Source organism: Jaculus jaculus, chromosome 10, assembly GCF_020740685.1.
Source record: "Jaculus jaculus isolate mJacJac1 chromosome 10, mJacJac1.mat.Y.cur, whole genome shotgun sequence".
Taxonomy (NCBI): domain Eukaryota; kingdom Metazoa; phylum Chordata; class Mammalia; order Rodentia; family Dipodidae; genus Jaculus; species Jaculus jaculus.
The window spans coordinates 91,440,812-91,461,977 of record NC_059111.1 but is presented as its reverse complement, the minus strand read 5'-3'; the positions used below and the strand labels follow the sequence as shown (position 1 = coordinate 91,461,977).

Sequence of the window (21,166 nt, the reverse complement as noted above, 5' to 3'; positions counted from 1 at the left end):
GAATTTGTTCTTTCAGTGTCTGGGAGCTTAGCTTGCCTGTCTACAAGGTACAGGAGCTGCCGAGCCACATGAGCAAGCCTCTCGGAACAGCCAGTCAGATGCTGAGCAATCACCCGAAGAGGCGTCCGTTTGCGTTCAGCATGGTGACTTGGGCTGTAACGGCGCTCTGCTCCTCCATCTCAGCTCGGAGGAACAGGTGTCTGAGGTCTGAGGAGACAGACTGTTATCGCTGTTAGGCTTGGTGTTCACAGCCAATAACAGTAAATCTCTGGTACAGATGCAATTGGTCCTTAATGTCCTACAGTTTTAAATTCTGTAAATAGTTTAGATCAACTTATTCAGAAATTCAGAAATCACGTATTTAAGAAGGATCACAACTCTGTTAGAGTCTCAGTGTCCTTATAAAAGATATTTACATGTGTAGGCAAATCATATTCTTAACATATGCTTAGAACACTATTTTAAGCCAATGTCTAATTTTTTTTCAGGGGGTGCAAGGTTATTTATGGTGCTGAGGAGTCAAACCCAGGGCCTTGACCATGGTAGGCAAACTGTCTACCATTGGGCTACATCCTCAGTCCTATAAACCAATTATATTTTAATATGATGGCTATAATTAGATGTAGCCGATGAAATGAAATCCAAAGGTACAAGATACTTCCTCTCACTCTTACTTAAGCTGTGTTATTTAGGGACCTTTAAAAAACCATGGGAAGTAAAACACTGAAGGGGGTAAGTGTGCCCCTCTCCTTATTCTTTAGTTTAGGACTCCAAGTAGGATTGGGCCAGAAGTTAACATTTCTACGTATTTCAAAAAGTCAACAAAAGTTTGTTTTTAAATCTTTTATGCAAAAGAATGTCTGTCATGTTGCCTAAGTGAGAAGAATTACTCATCAAAATTTCCTAATAACACAAAGACAGGCAAACCCACGTCCTTGACCAGATGTCGCAGGAATGAGAGGTGGGTTATGGCACCCTTAGTTAGAACTTCTGCCTTTTTTCTAGATTCTGTTCACCAATGTGAATGAAGTAGACTTTTATAAGAAAACAGTGTTTGATTGCCAGGACCTCTTTTGGGCATTTCTTCCTAAATGGAACACACACAAATGCAGGAGCGGGGGAGGTGATACAGGGCAGCTACTCTTTCCAGCTCAGAAGGAGTTGATGAAGCCCATGTACGCATTCAAGAAGCCCATGGGGTCCTCTAGCTGTGGGTAGTGGCTAATGTGCTCATCCAGAATCGACACTGTGGACCGCGGCAGCGTTTGCCTAGTGGAAGAGAACAGGATGCAGGTGAACTTGAGGCTGGAGAAAGGGATGTAAGCCAGCAGGAAGCCCTGTGGACATACCACACTGGAAGGAACCAACAAAGAGCTTATTCATGTACCTGGGAATTGTATCTTATGAAATACACTTGCCAGTTCCACTTATGCAAACTAGTTCATAATCCAACAGACATCTTGAAAATGTAACACTTCTGCAGCAGTTGTCAAACAAAATGACTTTCAGCTCCTTAAAGAAGCACGAAGCATCAAACAAGTGGATCACTCAGCAACTCATCATCCAAGCAAAGATAACAGAGAACTTCCTTAATCTCAGATGAGGGAGGGGATTTTATTCCAAATTATAAGCAAGCTGTCTACTAATGGATTGTGTGCACTAGGGCATATGAAGGTATGGAACATTCTATGTGACACAGTCAAGATTTCAGATCCCAACACCTTCTTAGTTAAGTACCCGGAGGGAGTAACAACTAGTGAGAAACCACTTTTCCACAGTGAACAGTCACTCCTTATAGTCTACTCAGTTTAGGTCAGTGAACTGGCTTTACAGTCAGACTAAAGCAAACATTCAGGTATTTCCAACTGCCATTCTTTGGTTCACATGATGACTATGTTACCTCTCTGCCAAGGAATATGATATAGCCATGAGTTGAATACGGCCTATATTGATTCAGAGACTATATTACCGAATGACTCTCATCTCTTTCCACTTGCATGAGAATACTAACTCACCTTTTTATTAGGTTTCTAGTCAGGCCAGAGACAATGGTAGTGCTAACAACCTTCAAAACATAATTCTGTCACCTCGTCACGGTGAAACACTAGCAAAACAAAGACCTATTGCGGGGGGGAGGGGGCTCACCTGTACAGCTCCAAAAACTCTGGATAGGGATTTACAGGATCCAAAGGCCCGTAGATAAAATGAACTAGGAAAGAGAAGAAAAGGGAGTTCTAACAGTTCACACCTATTCTCCTGTTGCAACCATAAAATTAACTCCCCTCCATACAAGAAGTTGTACAATAATAGAGAAACTAGCTTCTTCCATCTGATAGGCTACAAAGAACTGATAAGGTAGTCAGTTCATGCAGCACATTTTCTCTTAGATACAGATGTTCACTCCCTGCTCCAGTTCTTCTGAGCCCTGAGGCAGGGGAGTAACAACTATTTTCAAGGTCTCTTTCTAGCGCCACAGATGGTGGTTCTTCAAGTCTCTTCCATTAGAACTGACCCCTGACAGTGAAATCAACCAGTAGTTTCTTGAGCATCGCTGGCATGTGTGAGGCACAGTGCCAGCTTCCTTCGTGAGTGTGCCACAGTGAAGAGACTAGCGAGCCCCCGTAGCTCCAGCCTCCCGGCCAATCACCTTAGCATACTGACATGGCAGTCATTGACCATGTACAGCCCCAGAAGCTGAGGAGACCAACTCCATTTGTAGTGCCTTAGTGTTTTATACAGTCACACACTACACATGCCCCTCTATTGTAGACACTGGTTGCCAGTGAAATAAGGATGCCCATTAAATTTGAATTTCAGGATGGATGGATGGATGGATAGATATTAATAATGTTGGTGTTATTGGAGGATGAAGAGAGATAATACGTCCTAAACATTGCACAATACATACATATACCTTCATCATAGTTGTTTTCTATGTAAAATTCAGGTTAATTAGGTGTCTAATATTTTATTTCTCTAACAACCCTGCATGCAGGTGTTAGGAGCTACAGTTATTTTAGCCCCACCATCCCCTAAGGTTGCCTGTCAAGAAGCCACACACAGAAGCACACAGAAGGGCACAGCACTTACTGGGGATAGTGACAGAGGCAAGTGCTCCTACCCAGCGTCTTCTAAACTTCTTCCTCTGGTTGATGTACTGTAAGAGACTACAGGACAAGTAAGTCAGCAACAGCAGAGGAAGTGCCTTCCTTCATTAGGAGTGGTATTCAAAAGCCCAGCAGAGCTCCAGGACCATTCCTTAACCTGGAAGCAACCTCAAGTCATGAAAACGGCCTGCTTTATCCACTGGCATCAACCACCACGTGGATAAAGCAGTGATCACCAGCTAGCAGTATAAGCATTGACAGGTCTGTGGCTTTATTAAAGCAGGATTTGGCAAGTCTAGGACAGTTACTAAATGTGAGCTTCAAATAGTGCCTTCTAGAAACAGTACTTCCTATTTGGGGAAAAAAAAATTTGTTTTTCCAGGGTTTTTCTTTTTTAATATTAAAGGAATGTTTGGCATTCTCAAAGGGCTGGGGGTAGGAGAGAGGAATGCTTCATGCCGCACAGTTCAACAGTGGAAGTTACACTGACCCCACTGGCAAAAGGACAGGGCCTCATCTCAGCGAGCTCTGCATAGTACCATCTCTAGGAGCTTCTTTTAGAGAGGTACAGGGTCATTTGGACCAAGGCATAGGAATTCTTGGTACAAGATGAGGAGACAGAGAAATCTTACATCTCAGTCCCTCTTGCTAACAAAAAAGGAAGAGCCTTGTACTTTGAGAGGTGCACTAGGCACCTCTAATATTAACAAAAAAAAAAAAAAAGTCTAAAGAAGGGTTTGCCAGCCAATTAATTACAAATCAAATAAACATTAGCATCTGCAGATATTTATCCGTATTTTCTGTGCCAAATGGCTTAGGAACAAGGTTTAACCTATGCTTGATTTCTGTCTCAGAAAGCACAGGCCATGACTGCTCAGGTTTGCTCGCCATCCCTACTTAGCTTTCTTGTGACAGGAAACTAGCCAGCAAGGAGCAAAACAAGCAGTCCTCCATCCTACCCCACTCTCGAGAAGAGCCCCAAGAGGGTCCAGAGCAGAGGCGTATCTCTTACCTGTCAATGACCAGGTTCCCGTCGTTGTTGCGGATCCCAGCCCACATGTCCCACAGCTCACTCTCAGAAGGCCGAGTGTATGGTCCGAAGACGGGGGTGAGGCTGAGAGGAGCACAGAAGGCAGGAGGATGAGTGTGAGGAGAATTCAGAAAGTTAAGCATGACCGGAGCCTTAGAGCCGTCCGGTCTGACCCTCCACTGATTCATGAGTTCTTTCTATCTCCCTGGGAAGGTGCTTAAAAATCTCAAAGAACAGCTGAGATTCACTCAGTTGTTCTCCAGCCATGGTCAAGTCTTTGATACTGACTTACCCTCGAGAGAACACAAAGAAGTTCATCAGCCGAGTGAGGATGGGTGAGAGCACACCTCCATCTTTGAGAAGCTGTGAATAAGATGTGAAAGTGAGATATGAAGATCCAGAGAGAGATGACAGTTCAGCAGGACGGGAGACTTGATACTAGGAATCTGGGAATTAGCCAAACCTCCTGAAAAGCATGGCATGCGGCCTTTTTTGTTGTCGTTTTATCTACCTATATTCTCTCATAGAAGACGAGTTTATTTTGAATTCCCTTTAATATTTCTATGTTTCACTAAATCCCTGATGCTTTTTTTGTGTTTTTTGTTTGTTTGTTTGTTTGTTTGTTTGTTTGTTTTAAGAAATAGGGTTTCTTTCTGATCACCCAGACAAGCCCCCAACTTTGGGGCTCCAATCATCTTCTGACCTCACTTAGCCTCCCAAAGTTGCTGGAACTACAGGCTCCCATGCTGAGCCATGAAGCCCTAAAGACTTTAATCCAATATCGTCAGCTTTACTAGGATCTCCATTTAGTAGACATGGTGCTTATGACACAGTACTTCACCTAGCTTGTTTCTCCAAATGTTTGCCAATCTCTCATCCTCAAACAATTTTTGTTTTTATGTAGGAACCTGCTTTGTTTAGCACAGAGAGAAATTAACTTAATTAATATGAATTCATAGGGGGAAGATTTTTAACTAGCAATATGGCCCTTAAAAGACCCTAGCTTCATCCATGTCAGCACAAATCTTAGAACTGAGGTATAATTCAATGACGTTGCCAACCTTTTGGAGAAGAAGAGGGCGATGGGTCTCAGGAAAGATACCTGGGGAAGGAAAAACTTCTCTTAGTCATTTACCAACAACTTCTAAGTCAAAGCAGGCCCATTACTGGAAACTATCTGCCTACTCATTGTCATCTCTGGGACCTTTACCACCAAAATAGAATTGCAGGTAAACACAGTTAGGCCCTGCATAACAACTTCCAGTCAACAAAAAACTGCATGAACAGGTAGGTACTCCTCTCTCTCTCTTTTTTTTTTGTTTTTGTTTAAGGTAGAGTCTCTCTTTGGTCCAAGCTGACCTGGAATTCACTGTGTCATCTCAGGGTAGCCTTGAACTCACAGCGATCCTCTTACCTCTGCCTCCCAAATGCTGGGATTAAAGGCGTGCGCCACCACGCCCAGCGGTACTCCTCTTTTTAAGTGAGGCATGCCTGTGCTGTCATCTAATGACTTTCCTAAGTAACTCTGTGTTCAAGGGTCAAGCTACTTCCCACATTATAAAGGGAAAGAAATGGTGGGGGGATAAATGTTTATCCATAATGCTGTTGGTAGGCACATACTCCCCTTAGCACTTCGTGTTGCTCAAAATACACAGTGGTGTTCATGAATGGATGTTCAAACAAACACATGCACAGACATTTTTTCAGTTAAGTGTAGGTCATAATTTAAAAAAAAAAATAAACTAGTTTTCCATTGCTCACCAGCATCAATAAAAGGAAACCTTTATCACTTTCTGACAAAGGGACAGGCTGACTCATCTCCCACACTGCCCTTACAGCTTTCAGGCTGGATATTAATGAGTTTACAAACTCCTCGATGGCAAACAAAGAAAAAGTAACCTCTCCAAATGATCAGAGATTTGTTCATTTCCAACCAACACTTGGCAGTGCCATCAATTAGGAATTTCACAATTTAGTATTAACTTGGAGACCTTCAGCTGTATCAGAACCACCTATCAGTTCATCTCCAAGTCTGTGCTTTCATAACCCATGGCAGTTGTTTACAGATCTTGGCCAAGCAGCGCTGCATTCTAGACCCACCCCAGCTTGCACACCTAGTGCACTGTAAAGGAAGCTGCTAGACGGCAGCTCTGTATTGACTGCGCCAACAGAATCACTTTCTTTAATCTCATTTATTGTCTGTTTAAGGAGACTTATTCTGTAAGTGCCATGAGCCCATCATAGCTGTTTGTGGCACAAAAAAAGGTAAAAGAGTCCCTCTTTAATTGTGTATGCTTGCAATATCAATAAGCACTTAGATGTTCTGTGACCTAATGGTGACTTTTCTAGGCTAAGTCCTACTTTCTACCTATCTACCACAAAGGCAATTACCTCCATTTGACAGACAGAGACTCTTTATGGTAAGCCGGCCGGATCGATTCTGCTTGTACCTAGAGCAGGGGTGGAAGAAACACACGCAGCTGAGCAACTGGCTGTGGGTGAGCCCTGAGGGAGACGGCTGAGGAGTACTGCCTCGTGGCAGGGGGACACGGTTCTGATGTCACTGACCTGTACAGAAGCTCCTGAGCAACAATGTCTCCATAATCGTGAGACAACAGGTTGATCCTGCGATTCTGAAGCCCCAGGTGCCGCAAAAGTGCCTCCACGATGCTGGCCTGCTCAAATATGGAGTAGTGGTGTGGTCTCTAGAAAGGAAAAGCCAGTGTCACAGCATGAGGTCACCAGTGCAGAGCGCTCACCCACCACACCCACACCATTGGTATCACACAGCTGCTGCTCACCGGTTTGTCGCTGAAGCCAAAGCCCAAGAAGTCAAGGGCAATCACTCGATGAAACCTCAGGGTCAAACCTTCCCAGATCTGTAAGAAAGAAAGGGTGATGTAGCCTCTGCTCCTGCACTCCCTACCCCCATTGGCCATGACCACCCAGGAGTGTCTCCCACCCACCCACTTAACAGACAGCCTCGACAAAGTAAGAAACCTCAACCAAAGCGCCATAGGACCTTGAAGGTCCTCTTGGAAAGTGATTGATTCCTAGCATTTGATACACTGAGAGTGTGATTCCAGCCTTTTAACTTGGCAATGATCCTTTCCAGACTGCCAAAAAGCATTTTTTTACTCCCTTCTAGTAAATGAGAAGCAGTTCTACTTTTAATGCTATTTTTTTTAAGCAACTCAAATTTGCAAGAGCCTTCTAAGAAGGCTGGCAGAAAAAAATCTTTTGAGTTTGAATTTTTAAAAATATTTCTATTTATTTACAAGGAGAGAGTTTGGATTTTTTTTAAGAATAGTAGGACTTATAAGTCTAACTTCATTACCTTGTACCAATCATAGCTGGATGTTGGAAAGCCGTGTAAAAGCACAACGATCTCAGGACTCCCGACCACACCCACAGAGTCTGGAAAGAAATGAGAGAAAAAAATTAGGCAAACTTGAAGATGTTAAAATTTAAGTAATTTTGGTAAAATGGATGAAACCAAGTTAATGACATTAAAATATGTTCTTTTAAAATACAAGCTTACATTACATTAGGTGAGAAATGGAACTTTCTCCTTTGAATCTATATTTAAGAACTCTTAAGTTTTATTATAACAGCATTAGAAGCAATTTCTTAATATTGCTTAGATTTTATAAAAAGACACATCCCCATTTCTCCATGTGTGTGTGTGTGTTTATTTTATTTTTTTGTTTGTTCTTTTTTTTTTTTTTTTTTTTTCTTTTTTGAGGTAGGGTCTCACTCTGGCTCAGGCTGACCTGGAATTCACTATGTAGTCTCAGGATGGCCTTGAACTCACAGCAATCCTCCTACCTCTGCCTCCCAAGTGCTGGGATTAAAGACGTGCGCCACCACGCCTGGCACTCCTTTTAAATTTTTTTTAATGAAAATTGATTTTTCAAATAAAAAGTAAATTTTCAGTTAAAAATACGCAATCACAACAGCCAAATTAAAAATTCTTTGTGCCTTATCATCACTAATTTCTCTCAATTCTCTAAGATACAGCAACCCTTCCCATTGAGCACCTGGTTTTATACTACTTATCCAGTGCTTGTTATTATAGCAAATAAGATACAACCTGCTATCAAAAACAGTGCTCAACTGGGTTACTAGTGACCAGAACATTCTTAATGCATGTGACAGTATGGAATCATTAAACAGTTCTTAAATTAGCCAAATAGTATAATGTCTTGCCAACAGTATTGGATTAAAAAATACATATGGCCAGTGGCATGAAAACTCAATAAGGTTTTCAAAAATAATTTAATTAGAAGCAATTAAAAGTGTTACATAGTTTAGCCTGATAGCATTATTAAGAATCTACACAAATAATTTGAATGAGGCTACTGTTGAGCCTGAAAAGAAACCAAACCACCAACGTGAAGTGACATACTTACTTCCCTGCACACGGCAGATCACCAGCACAAAGTCACACACTTAAGTGAGCATAGCAAATGAGAGGAGGTCAGGAGCAATAATGAAAAACGGTTTAGGACAAACATTTTTCGTTATTGCTCTTGATCCCCGCCCAAAAGAAATCTTTTCCAATATGTTTCTTGACCTATAAAATGAGGTTAATGGCACCTATCTCCAAAATACGGTTGTAAAGATTAAATGCAACAATGAAGGTTGAACGTGCCTGGCATGTGGTAATTACTTAAGTGGCAGTCATAATATTAGCAAATTATATTTGCAATAGTGTAAGATTTAAATCACATTTAGAAACACATATAGTAGATTATAGAAAATAATTCCATGAAATGACATCAGGAATGGGCAGGGGAAAATACAATAGTAGATAAACGTGTCTGGATATTATATGTGTTACCTGACCCTAGGGGCGCTCAAAAGAGAAAACTAGTATCTGAATACAAATTAGACTGGGGGGGGGGGCTTTTATTCAGCCAAATGTACAGAGACTGGCAACTCAACTGCACCCCCGCCCTCCAACTGATGAGTCCCCCGCTCTCAGGTGAATGAGGGGAGACGGTTCACTCCAAGTAAGCACGCTTTATAAAAGGGGTTCCTCCCCTCCATCACTAAGGGGCAACAGAGACCAAGACACAGAATAAGTACTTCCGCTTGGACCTGCATGGCCCATGCCCTCAGGGGACTTGCAGACAGACCACTTCTCACCTTGGTAGAAGATGCGCAGCCCCTTGTAGGTGAAAAACTTGCCCGAAGTCTTCCAGGAGTGCAGGGCAGGGGAGAGCTGAGGGGGTGGGATGTGCAGGTACGCAGCCAGCAAGGGCACAGCCAAGAGCCCCACCTGGACCCACCACTCCCTCATCCTGTGGGGAGAGCAGTCACGGTAACATGGCATTCTTCCAAAACCGAGAACACGCGTGGGACTGGACACAGGCGACTGCGCGATGTCTATATACCAAGAATGACGGCACCTCTGCAGACCAATGTGTCAATCACAGTATTTGCTTGACATGCTCATTTTTGCATGAAATCTTTAAGCTCTTCCCCCCCCTCCCCAACTCCTCAGCTCTTCCTCTTGTGCCATCCCCGATGAAACCTGTTGGACAGACTTCACTGGCTACTATCAAGGGCTCCCAGGGGGCGAAATGAATCCTTTTCTCTAAAACCTAACTCACCAGTAGAATGTTTAAAATATGCATATGTTTAGGATACATCACTTTCTACAATATCCTTACACTGACTTTTAATACCTAACCCTCTAGCCAAGTGAAACGCCCCTTGCACTACTGTCTGGATTTGGGCTAAGGAAACTGCTCAGGGAAGCATGTAGAAGCAGGATAGCCACAGCACTGTGTACTCCAGTAAGCAGCTTTGCTGTGACCCTGAATACACCTCATCTCCTGAGAAGCCTGAACAGGAGATTACGTTGCTGCTTTCTGAGCAGATTCTTGAGTTCCCTTTACTGAATAGGAAACCACCCCCCCCAACCCTTCCCCAGATCAGGGAGCGCTCATAACGCAACTCTTGAGACTTGATTTGCCTGTGGAAGGAGAACACAGAGGTTGCCCAGCCTTGCCACCCCCATCAATTTCTTCCCCCTGAAGACAAGGGACTCCTCAGGGGTACCTGGGAAAAGATTCTCAGTAGAAGTCGTCTCAAAACAGAATGGAAATAATGCCCTCCAAAACGAAAATCAGGCCTGCCTAGAAGAGCTTGCTGTGTGTACACACCCGACCACAGCATATTACCTGTAATCTGGTCACAACCCCTATCTGTGCAAACTAATCCAACTCACAAAATAAGCTGTGCTTTCCTCCTCTCGTCTTTTAAACAATAACCAGCCACACGGGGTAAAATAACAACACCCCTCATTGAGCATCTCAGCTCCCTTGTATGCATTAGGGCAGTCTTTTTTTTTTTTTTTTTTTTGTTCCCCCTCCAAATTACCTGTCCATTAAACATGCAAAGACTTGGTTCTACCCTTCAAGGCAATACAAGAAAAGACTGGAAAAGTGCCAGAACATGGTGGTCATATCCCGTCCTGGTGAAGCACAAGGCTTCAGCATCTCCACCACCGAAAGGTAGGCGACAAAAGGCACGGGGTTGCAATGATTTCCTCTATCTCCTCGGCGCGGCCTCGTCTTTCTTATAGCTCAGTGCGCACACTCTGCCATCGCCTCCCGTGGCATCCATTCGCGACCACAGGGGCTGAATCTGCAATGACTCAGCAAAGCGCCAGGGAGGGGCTCCTGGACAGGCGGCTCACCGGGCACCCTGGACACCCACACTTCCCTCCCACACAACACACCCGCCGCACCCTCTTTTCCTCAAAACGCATAAATAAAATCAAAGGTAACCCCCGGGAGTGGGGCTAGGTCTTAATTACCTTGGTGAAATGCCTCAACATTTAAGAATTTTTGAGTACTGAACAGGGCCGTCGCTAGGCAAAATGGATTAAACAAATATTTTTTTGAAAATCAAATCCCCATTATTTAACACCGACGTGATTCTAGAATAATAAATTGAGCAGGTCCCGTAACAAACTTTATGAGCTTTGATTTCTTCTTGCTGTGCATGGTGTACAATATATATATATATGTACACTTACTGAATGACACCAAACCTGCCCGCCCACCTGACGGCATTCTGCGAGAGATGAACTATGCCGCAAACCAGCCAACACAAAGCCAGCACGTCCCAGAAACATCGTGACAGTCCAGCGTCCCCAAGACCCGGGGCGCTGTCCTCTCTGACATATGAACACTTCGGCCTCAGCAAGTTCCAGACACACCTCTGCGGTAAACCCGCCGCAAGCCCGCAGTCCTAGGTGGCCCCGAGCGCCCGCGCCGGGATCCAGCCACCCCAATCCAAGGCGCTGCACGCGCTCCAGGGAGTCTCAGGGCGTTACCGGGGTCTGCACACCCCAAACGGACCCACGACCCCGGCGGCACTTCTAACACAAATACGAAACCGCAGCCGACTGATCCTGACAATGCGGGGCTCTAGCGATCCTAACTCAGTCCAGGGAAAGGAAATGGGGGGGGGGTCTACAAATGCGGCATCTCCCAGGACTGGGCGATGGCAACGCTAACGTGGGCAGGGTGGCCGAGGTGGCCGCCTGCGGCAATCTGCCCTTCGGGATGCACTTTGCCGCGTGGGGCTCGGCCCGCACCCCCGGCAGCATCCCGTGTCCCCGAGGCCGGCCACACCCCCTCTCCCGGCGGCACGGCTGGCGCGCACCCACCTGCGGAGGCGATCTCGGCGTACCATGGCCGCGTTATCCCATACCGCCCGCCGCAGGATTGCGGAGCACTGGGCGCACCGCGGCACCCGCAGCCCGACAGGGTCGGTGTCGGGGTCGGCAGCCCCACGGTTCCGGTCCGCACCCGGGCGGGCGAACGGCCCCGGAGGAGGCAGCGGCAGCGCTGCGGCACTGCGCCCACTGGCGAGGCGAGGCGAGGCGCGGCTGCCGCAGAGGAGGCGCCTCGGCTGCAGCTGCCTGCGGGGATGCGCCGGGATGCGCTGGTGGCCGCAGCAGAGCCGAGCGAGTGGGCACCGACTTTTAGAGCCCACCCGCGCCCCGCCCCGGGCCCGCCCACCGTGCCGCAGCGCCCCTCCCGCCCCCGCTCCCGCCGCAGAGCCCCTCCCCCCGCTGCCCGCCACCGCCGCAGAGAAGGGGCGCCACTCTCCCTCTCTATCTCTGCCTCTCTCATGGTCACTTTCAGGGATACTGACTTACCCCCCAGCACCCCACTTTTTCCACATCTGCAACCCCGAGCTCCAGATTCTGCAGAGAACACCTCTCTCTGACGAGTTAATGCCTCGGGCAAACATAGCAAAGCTCTTGGACCCCCAAATCGCCCCCTTAGACACACAGCTCCGCTGGCCCAGGTGGTGGGGAGGGAGCGTTACCCCAAGTGACGACAGGGCTGGGGTGCTATACTGTGACACCCCCCCCCCCCGTTCCACGGCCGGAGTGTGTGGGTACTGAACCCCGTGAGTGTCCAGGTCCCAAAGATGAGGCCCATCAGCCCGCGGCAAGCCTTGAGCCCTGAACGATGAAAGATGGGGAGGCACCAAATGGCTAAGGCCTGGACAAGTTGCGCAGGACCCTCCAGTGGGTTAGGAAGCACATTCATGCAAAGGGTCACTGCGGCACAAAAACGGGCCAAAGGTCCAGCAGGTCAGGTTTTTGCGGGCTTAGGCCTCGGTGGTGGCGCTTGACACGTTTCCTCTGCAGCAGCGCGACGTGGTCCGCATGCAAGAGGCGACCGTGGCGACAGACAGACAGACAGACAGCCCGCGCGCACAGGAGCCACAGCCGCAGCAGGGGCACAAGACTCCCCACCCCCTTTCCCCCCAATATCAGACATGAGATACAATCACAATGACAGCAGCACCGAGGTGCACGAGAGAGAAAGAGCAGGGATTCTTTTAAGTCTACAATCTTTGAAAAGGCATCTGTTGTGCAGGAACGTCGTAGTGTCTGCGTGCAGTTTTGGGGGGCTGCAAATCGGAATTGTACTGACTGCGGTCAGGCTGCGCGCAAGCCAAGCTCGGGTGGCCCGGCGGGGGCGCTGCAGGCCTCTCTTCCAGCGCCACCGCCGCCGCCGCCACCGGCGGGCTCCGCAGCGCCAAAGCGAGCAGGATCCCGCCGAAAGGCTGGCCTGGCCGCAGGGTTGTCTGGGCCTGTGGGCTTTCCCTCCATGCACCAAGAGCTCAGGGCCACCATCTAAGGAAGTGTCGTGGTCTAGGGTACACTTCCACGGGGGTCACCTTAAAAGGGCCGTGAGATGCTGGTTTGGCATCTAGCGCGTGGGTCACCAATGCACAAGACATGGGGCCATCCGGAGAGCGGAAACAGAGAACTGACTACTTTATAAAATTTTATTTCTTTTTTTTTTTTTATTTTTAATTTGAATTTTTTTTTTTTTTCGGGGCAACATTTTTTTTTTTGTGACAGGTCAACCTCTTCCTTGACCCTCAAGCGGACAAGGCCGGATTCAAAGGCCAGAGCGCCACGTATCATTTACCTTTTTGTATCCCTGGAGCCCGCCACGGTGCGGGACCACAAAGCAGGCGCCAAACAAATAGCACATGAATTAAGTACAAGAATTTGAGGGCGCACAGGGGAGGAAGTAATTAAGAGGAGGGAGGAAGGGTTGTCTCAAGTGATGAATAGACATTTACCAGAGACACAAAGAACATTCCATCCGGAGGGGTCGGCTTTCCGCAAAGCACCAGAGGCTCGGGGCAGCGCGACCTTTGCGGAAACCAGGGATTCCTTTGGGCGCCAGCGCCAACAGGCAAAAAAAAAAAAAAAAAAAAAAAAAAGACGAAGAAGGGCCAAAAAGAGTAGATCTTCGGAAGAGTGGAATTTATCCTAGGGGAAAAGGGAAGCTACAGATGGATTTAAATCTTACAAGGTCATAACTGGTCCCTTAACAAAATTTCAACGAGTCCCTTTACAAGTAACGGATTTCCTATATAAACTAATTACCACCACCTTTTAAATACATCACCTACGAAAATCTGAACTGATCCTTCCCTCCCCCGCCTTTTTTTTTTTTTTAATTTTAACACCTGACAACAACGGCAAGAGCCTCGGCATTGGATATTTTTCATATTCCTTGCCCATGGAACCTTTCAGGCCAGCAAGCAATTCCATACTTTCATTCTCGCCAGAGCAAGAAACGCCAGCATCCAAGATGAAGGCAATTTTCTAATTAATGGTCTGGCTGCCCCACAAAAGATGCTATATTCTGAAGGCCACGGAAAAAGCCTACCCACCAGGATCAAGAGGGTAGCCTAGGGAGGGGAGAGGGGGGCACTGTAAGCCCCTGAGGAGAGGGTAGCAGGGAAAACTCTGGAACACACAAAAGGAACCCCAAGTCCCAGAGTTCAAGAGAAAGCCTTCTAGCCCAAGAGGACAACTTCCATGGAGAAGAAGGGATGAAGGTTGAACCGGCCTGGAAGGGGGAAGTGGGATAGGTGGAGGAAGCACGTCCAACCAAAGGCATCTGTTGAGCAGAGAGCTCGCAGTTACAACCAGCAGCTCGGCCAAAGCCAGGGGGAGAAAATGTGTTGCAAAGTCCAGGAAGAAAATGCCAGCCTTAATGCCCAGGAGCCAAGTAGGGAATCTTCTAACCACGCCTGACTTATTTTCAGAAGGGAACTCCCTTCCCAAGTGGAAAATCTAGCCCAAGGTCTAAACCCCTTAGAACGCCTGAGAAAGCCTGTTAAGTACAGAACTGCCGCGTCAGCCTGTCGCTAGCGCTGGGCGCCCTTTCGCTCTTTCGCTCTTTCCAAACAAGTCCTAGGCCGGCACCAAGTGCAGCAGGATACCTTCAGCCAGAGGCAGCTTATCAAACGTGCCGGTCGCATTGCAATTCGAACACGCGTTCACATCAGAAGAGCACCCCAAATCTGTGCTGAAATGAGCATAGAAGTGTCCGTTGTATCGCATTGAGGCACAAGGAGGGCAGTGTTGGGATACCAGAAGGGCTGCGGGCTGCTACTGCTGCTACCTGGGTTCCATGGTGTATTTTTTTCTAACCCGATTTTGAGCACTACATTATGACGATGCAAGAATGCTTATGAAAACAACAGGACAGACGGGTTACATTCCATAGCCGTAATTATAGATTTGAATGAACTACAAAAAAAAAAAAAGGAAGAAGAAGAATGGGACAAACTCAAACAACAGCACTTTATTAAAGACACTTAAGGGTTTTTGACAAAAAGGTTCAGTGGGTCAGTACAGTATGGCTCCAAAATAAAAAAAAAATTTTTAAAAAGCTACTGTGTCTGTAAGTGATGAGACCACTCACAATAAGCTTCACCTAAGCTATCTGCTAATTAGGAGTCACTGAGAACATTTGATTCCATTCTACAGAGCAGATAGGAAGAGACACAAACAGCAAGGCATTTGGAGATCGGCTAGAATGTATTGCAAATGAAATCAGCACATAGCCGCTATCATGCTCCCACCATGAGCAAGAAATGTCAGCCAGTGTATTCCTCATGGGAAGTGCTAGATGAGCATTGCCACTAAGCGCGCAGTCAGGAGGGCTGGGTGAGCGTGGGCAGGGGACTGCAGACCCAGTGCAGATCGTCTGGCTCCAGAGCCAGCCGTTCCTTCCACTGCCCCACACTGCCTCCCTGTTTGAAATTAACTGAGCATGTTTAGTCTGAAGAAAAGCAGCCTTGTGGAGTAAGTGGGGGGAAAAAGGAAATGTGTTAGCGGTCCTCAAATATTTGTGGAAGCAGCATTAGACTTTTTTTTTTTTTCCTGTAGGGCTCCAACTGTACAGAAACAAATGCCAATTCAACATAAAGAATTTTCCAACAGTCAAGGCTGTCTTGAGGGGTTGGATGGCTGGTAAACAAGCTCCCTGTCACTAGAGGCTGGGCAGACCTGGTGGCAGGTCTGCAATGTCTTGGTATTTAACTCAATGGATGATCTTTAAGGTCTTTTTCCCACTGCACAGACTAAGGCTCAGAGGAAGGTGCTGGAACTTGACCAGAGGACAAATCGACTCGGCTGTACAACACGGCACTTCATACTAAAGGCAAGAGGTATAACAGCAACAAAGCAACATCAACTATCAACTTCTCTTCAGACCAAATTGTATCCAATATACTGCTAACAGCGTCTTCCCTACCCCCACCCCCAGCGCCCCTTCTCTGGGCTCACTGTGGAGTCAAAAACCTTTGCAGCAAAAAAAAAAAAAAAAAAAAAAAAAAAAACATAAAATGAATGGAACAGGAGGGAAGCCATAGAGCTGAATAATTTTAACCAACAAGATGAAACAACGGGGCAAATACTGTGATTGTTTCTACACATTACAGTATGTGGAAGGGGGCGGAGACCCCTGGACGATCCTTACAGGCCGGCTACATTACTCCACACTTCCCATAATCCAACGCTGGGTACTACTGATTCCTGGCCTGCTACCCGCAGGCCGAGGCCATCTTAGCCACTCAAACAGATAAATCCTTCAACCTAAGGATTCTAATTAATTAATTAACTTGCATTTTTTACAGCTCTTTACCCCGTTCACATCTGAGGCTCACCGCAGCCCCCTAAGGAAAACAGCCACTCTCAGACAGGCAAGCTCTTCCTAGCTCTTGGGGAAGAAAGGCAACACTCCTCCTTTCTTTTCTTTCTTCCTTCCTCCGTCTCTCCTTCCCTCCTATCTTCCACTTCAGGCCATTCCTCCAGCCCAGCAGGATGAGTCAACCCTGGGGCAGGTGTTTTGGGTTTCCTCGCTTGCCCTTGTCACCTCACACCTTCCTCAGCTGTCTTCCTGTTTGCTCTCCAGGGCTCCCCATCCCCGCCACCCCTGCTGTCTCCTGCCCTCGGGTCCCCCGATCGGCCCCAGACCGGCCACTCCCCCCAAGCAGCCTTGGCGCATCCCAGCGCCAGCCTGTGGTGCATCGTCTTCAGCCGCCTCGGCCTCCACCTCCATATCCCTCGGTGCCAGCCCTGTACCAGCGATCGTGCCACGCTCTCTCTCTCTGTCCCCTCCCATTCTCCACCCCCCGTCCCCCAGGACGTCCCCGGGGAGGAAGGCCCAGCCCCCCAGCTAGTCCGGGTCCCGACGCCCCCAGAGGGCTGACCACGGAGAGGGATCAGCGCTGGTTGTGAGCCAGGCCTCGGCCAGGGCTGGGCCTTCGCTGCTTAGCATCCACGCCCAGATGCAGCGAGGCCCTCGCCCACGTGGCACGCCTCGTGTGGGCACCCACGCAGCCCCCAACCTGGTCCCCCGGCGAGCCCGGGAGCTCCGCCCCGCACATCCTGGACCACTGTCACTCAGCTTTGGTCCCCAGGCAGGACTGGCGTGGTCCACATAACCCAGAGGGGTGGCCTGCGAGGGTGTGAGGATGAGGGCGAGGATGGGGACTCCACTCCTGCCCCACCCCCGCCCGACTCTTACCTGCTTCAGGTAAGACCCGGGCTAGTGGAGTCCATGACCGGGGTGACCGAGTGCGCATGCGCTTCCCGGGGCCAGAGGTTCTCGGCCTTAGCCCAGTCCCCTGGGACGACCCGGCCAAGCCATCGATTACCCGGCTCGGGCTAGAGCGTCGCCACTTCGGCTCACAAGCCCATCGCCCCCGAGCCCAGCATGTGCTGCAGCCGGCTCCCTGCCAGGCGTCAGCGCCACCTATGGCAAAGGGTATGAAATGGCAGGCCTTTGACACCCGCCTAAGGTGTTGGATAACCGGGAATCAAGTTGTCTTTTAAGGCCTCATCTGAGCCCTTTGCACATTCGATTTATTAAAAGGGAAGTCCAGGAGCCGGAGGAGATGGCGCAGAGGTTAACAGAGCTTGCCTCGCATGTTCAAGGCCCTGAGTTCAAACTCAGTACCGCCCAAAAAAAAAAAAAAAAAAAACTTTTTTTTTTTTAAGTGAAAGCCAAAGAAATGATAGTTGTTAACTATGGAGAGAACTTGGCAAGCTTTCCACATCTCAGCCATTCTCCTAACTTCATAGTCACTCTCAAGGCTCCTAAGTCTACACCTCCAACGCGACACTGTAGACTTATTTATAATCCCTCTGTTCTTTGTCTTGTAGGTAACAACAGACGTGTCATACTAGGTGAAATTCACCACCTTTCATCCACATTTTCATCCCCACACTACAAACTGACTCCAATCTTTGCTCCCTTCGGCATTGTCTACCTTGACTGATGGAACCTCCATCCACTGGAGTCTCCCCCACACAGTCACCAGAGCCTGGACCATAAAGGAAGGAGGCTGGAGGCTCGGGCAGCCTGGGGACACATTCTAGCCCTCAACAACTCCCAAGTCCCCCTCGACCTCCTCTGTGTCCTTCATGCCTACTGCCATTTGTCCTTCATTGGGCCTCCTCGTCTCGTCACAGTGAAAATCTGATCATAGCTCTTTTCTTCTTAAAACGATTTACTAGTGCTAAATTCCGCCTCTTTGGTTTGGCATACAAACCACTTCAAAGTCTGGCCCGGGCTCCAGAATCTTCTTTGTGACCCCCCCTCCCCCTCCTCCCCGTGTCGCCCCATCCTCCAAAACTTCATAATCAAAGCACCAGGCAATTTCCTCTCTCGGTGCTTTTACGTGTGTTCCTTCCCACTTTTGTCTACCTAAAAAGCAGCTCTGTTCATTCTTCAAAAATCGCTTTAGTTGTTATAACCTCGTGCCTGCCTTCCTACGGAATTATGCTGTCCTTCCCGAGTTTCCCCCACCCCTAGTACACACTTCAGCAGATGCACTTATCACCTTGTCTTGCAGTGATATTTGTAGATCTGCTTGGCTCTCCCACCGTGAATCTGAGTTCCTTAAGGACAGGGACATTGTTCTTTCCTGTGTCCTGCTTATCCACCCAACATTTTATAATAATGACAAGAATGAATCATAGCAAACATATGTGGACCACTTTGGACTAGATTGCTGAGCTGCTTATGTTGTTCATTACTTACTTTTGGGGGTGGGACCCTATTTTTAAAAGAGCAGTTATTGTTCGAATTTTGTCCATGAGATAATTGAAGCTTTTGAAAGATTAAGGAGCTTAACCAAGATTTCAGGGATGGTAAACTATGTAGTTAGGATTTGAATCCAGATGTATGTGCTTATGTGCATTCATCTCTTGAAAAGTTTAAATGAACTAAAATGATACTGGAAAAAAAATCATTTCCTGAAGGTAATAATACTTACATACTTGGTTATCTTTTTAAAATATTTATTTATTTAAGATAAAGAGAGAGAGAACGGGTGCTCCAGGGCCTCTCACAGCTGCAAATGAACTCCAGATGCATGTGCCTCCTTGTGCATCTGGCCTACATGGGTCCTGGAGAATTGAACCGGGATCTTTTTTGCTTTGCAGGCAAACGCCTTAACTGCTAAGCCATCTCTCCAGCCCTTGATTATCATTTAAGGGGAAATCGCATAGCTAGTGGAGGAATACAGCGTGTGCTAATTTAAACTAGTGCTATAGAAGCCAAATAAATAGTCTTAATATCATGCTAAATGAGAAAATGATCCTGTTGTTATTTCATAGCTCATCTTATTATGTAAACATGATGAATTTTTTTTCCAAGGGGACTGATACAAATCTATGTCCTTTTTTTCTCCCATATTGCTTATGGGTAAGTAGGAGGGGAGAGATTTAAATCAAAAATCACTAGAATGTTCAAGAAGTTGCCAGACAAGGAAATATGAAGCCGTGGTGAGGGATACGCGATGTCTAAATGACTTAATACATACAAAGCACTTAATACAGCGCCTGGCCCATAGGAAGCACCATCTTATCACTATTACTGTTGTTGTTAAGAACTTCCACTAGCTCCCAACCCAGTGGTGGAGAAACAGATACCCTGACAGCAAGCAATGACATACAGCTGTGGCCAGAGTTCCCTGGGACTGTCAAATCAAGAGGATGGGACTCTGTACCAGGGAACGGGGAGCGTGACAAGGAGCAAGATGACGCGCCCTCATTGCAGAATCACATGAGATCGGGGAAAGTGGAGAGGAGGTCACTGAAACATGTGATGGTATGGCTGAATACTCAAAGGAAGCCCCAACCCCGCTCAGAAGCCCAAGTGAGCTTGTCAGACTCCAGGCCTGGAGAGCAACTTCCCATCCCCCAGCTGCCAGGTCTTCCCTAGCAGGAGAAATAGGGAGCACAGCCCTGGTTATGTGCACATTAAGTGCAAGTCAAGGGGAGCAGGGAGGCTGCGGTCCAGCCTGGCTATCAAAACCCACGAAGGCCAATCTCTTTCCTCCAAACCCTTGCCAGGTGTCCAACACACTAACCCAGTGTTTTCCCAGCAAAGCGACACGGAAGGCTGCTTAAAAGTCTACATTCTTTAGCACAGGCCATTAACTTTATGTAGGCAAAACGTATTTATATTCCCGAGTTCTTCAACAAACAGAGCCAAGAAACTTTCTGGGCGTCGTTCGCTCTGGCTCGGGAGGAAGACGGCAGCCATTCTGACGGGAATAACTAATGAGACACGTACCGAAAATAAGTTCAAAATGAAACAGAGGAACACTGTTGGTAAAAGTAAAGAGATACAACTTTTTTTTTTTGGGGGGGGGGGGAAGGGAGGCATTTGGCAGTAGCTATTAAAATGGACCCAGTAGTAACACTCTGTCAAATTAACCTACGTGGATCCTCTGTGGCACATGTCCAAAGATGTGGGGGAAATGTCTAAACTGGAAACCATTTCAATGTCCATGTTAGAGGGTACTAGTGAAAAAGTCATCTGAAATGCAAAGCTTCTCACTATTACATGAAGAAAAAACAGAATTCTATACATTATTTTTTTAGTCCTCCTGGTAGAAAAACATGTACTGTGCATTAGTAAATAGAATATCTGTATTTTTACTTATAGCATGGATAGCCTCATTTATCTATTAGGCGGGCAAAGCTCTAGAGGTGACAAGTGACTGCTTAGGGACCAATCTGGTCAGCAGAAAGATTTGTTTTGTTAATTGGTAGGTTTTAGATGTAAATTTGAACATCTTAGGAAGGCCTCGAAGTCCCTGATATGCTCTGTTATTTTAGACCCATGGAAAAAGTGTGAGGCAGGGAGGCTGAAAGGATGCT

General features: G+C 47.2%; 1 protein-coding gene across 2 annotated transcripts; it reads right to left on the bottom strand.

The window, feature by feature from the left end:
* Positions 1-828: 828 nt before the first annotated feature.
* Positions 829-17,632, bottom strand: Mest. Of its 2 annotated transcripts, none has more exons than XM_045160119.1 (12): positions 17,520-17,632; positions 9,289-9,443; positions 7,475-7,554; positions 6,939-7,016; positions 6,706-6,842; positions 6,529-6,587; positions 5,199-5,239; positions 4,430-4,500; positions 4,120-4,221; positions 3,091-3,167; positions 2,146-2,209; positions 829-1,269 (listed from the first exon to the last, which is right to left on the bottom strand). In XM_045160119.1, the coding sequence occupies exons 2-12, from the start codon at positions 9,440-9,442 to the stop codon at positions 1,152-1,154; spliced, it is 981 nt and encodes a 326-aa protein (XP_045016054.1). In that variant the 5' UTR covers position 9,443; positions 17,520-17,632; the 3' UTR covers positions 829-1,151. The 2 variants fall into 2 exon arrangements, with proteins under 2 accessions (XP_045016054.1, XP_004661260.1); XM_004661203.2 differs by lacking the exon at positions 17,520-17,632 and adding an exon at positions 11,825-11,979.
* Between the last annotated feature and the right edge of the window lie 3,534 nt (positions 17,633-21,166).

Excerpts from the sequence above, each read along its gene's own strand:
- Mest (XM_004661203.2), bottom strand. The coding sequence starts at position 11,850 with ATGGTACGCCGAGATCGCCTCCGCAG. Across the intron at positions 7,555-9,288 it reads GCTGCGCATCTTCTACCAAG|ACTCTGTGGGTGTGGTCGGG; the intron begins GTGAGAAGTGGT and ends ATTTCTTTCCAG. Across the intron at positions 4,222-4,429 it reads TTCTTTGTGTTCTCTCGAGG|CCTCACCCCCGTCTTCGGAC; the intron begins GTAAGTCAGTAT and ends TGCTCCTCTCAG.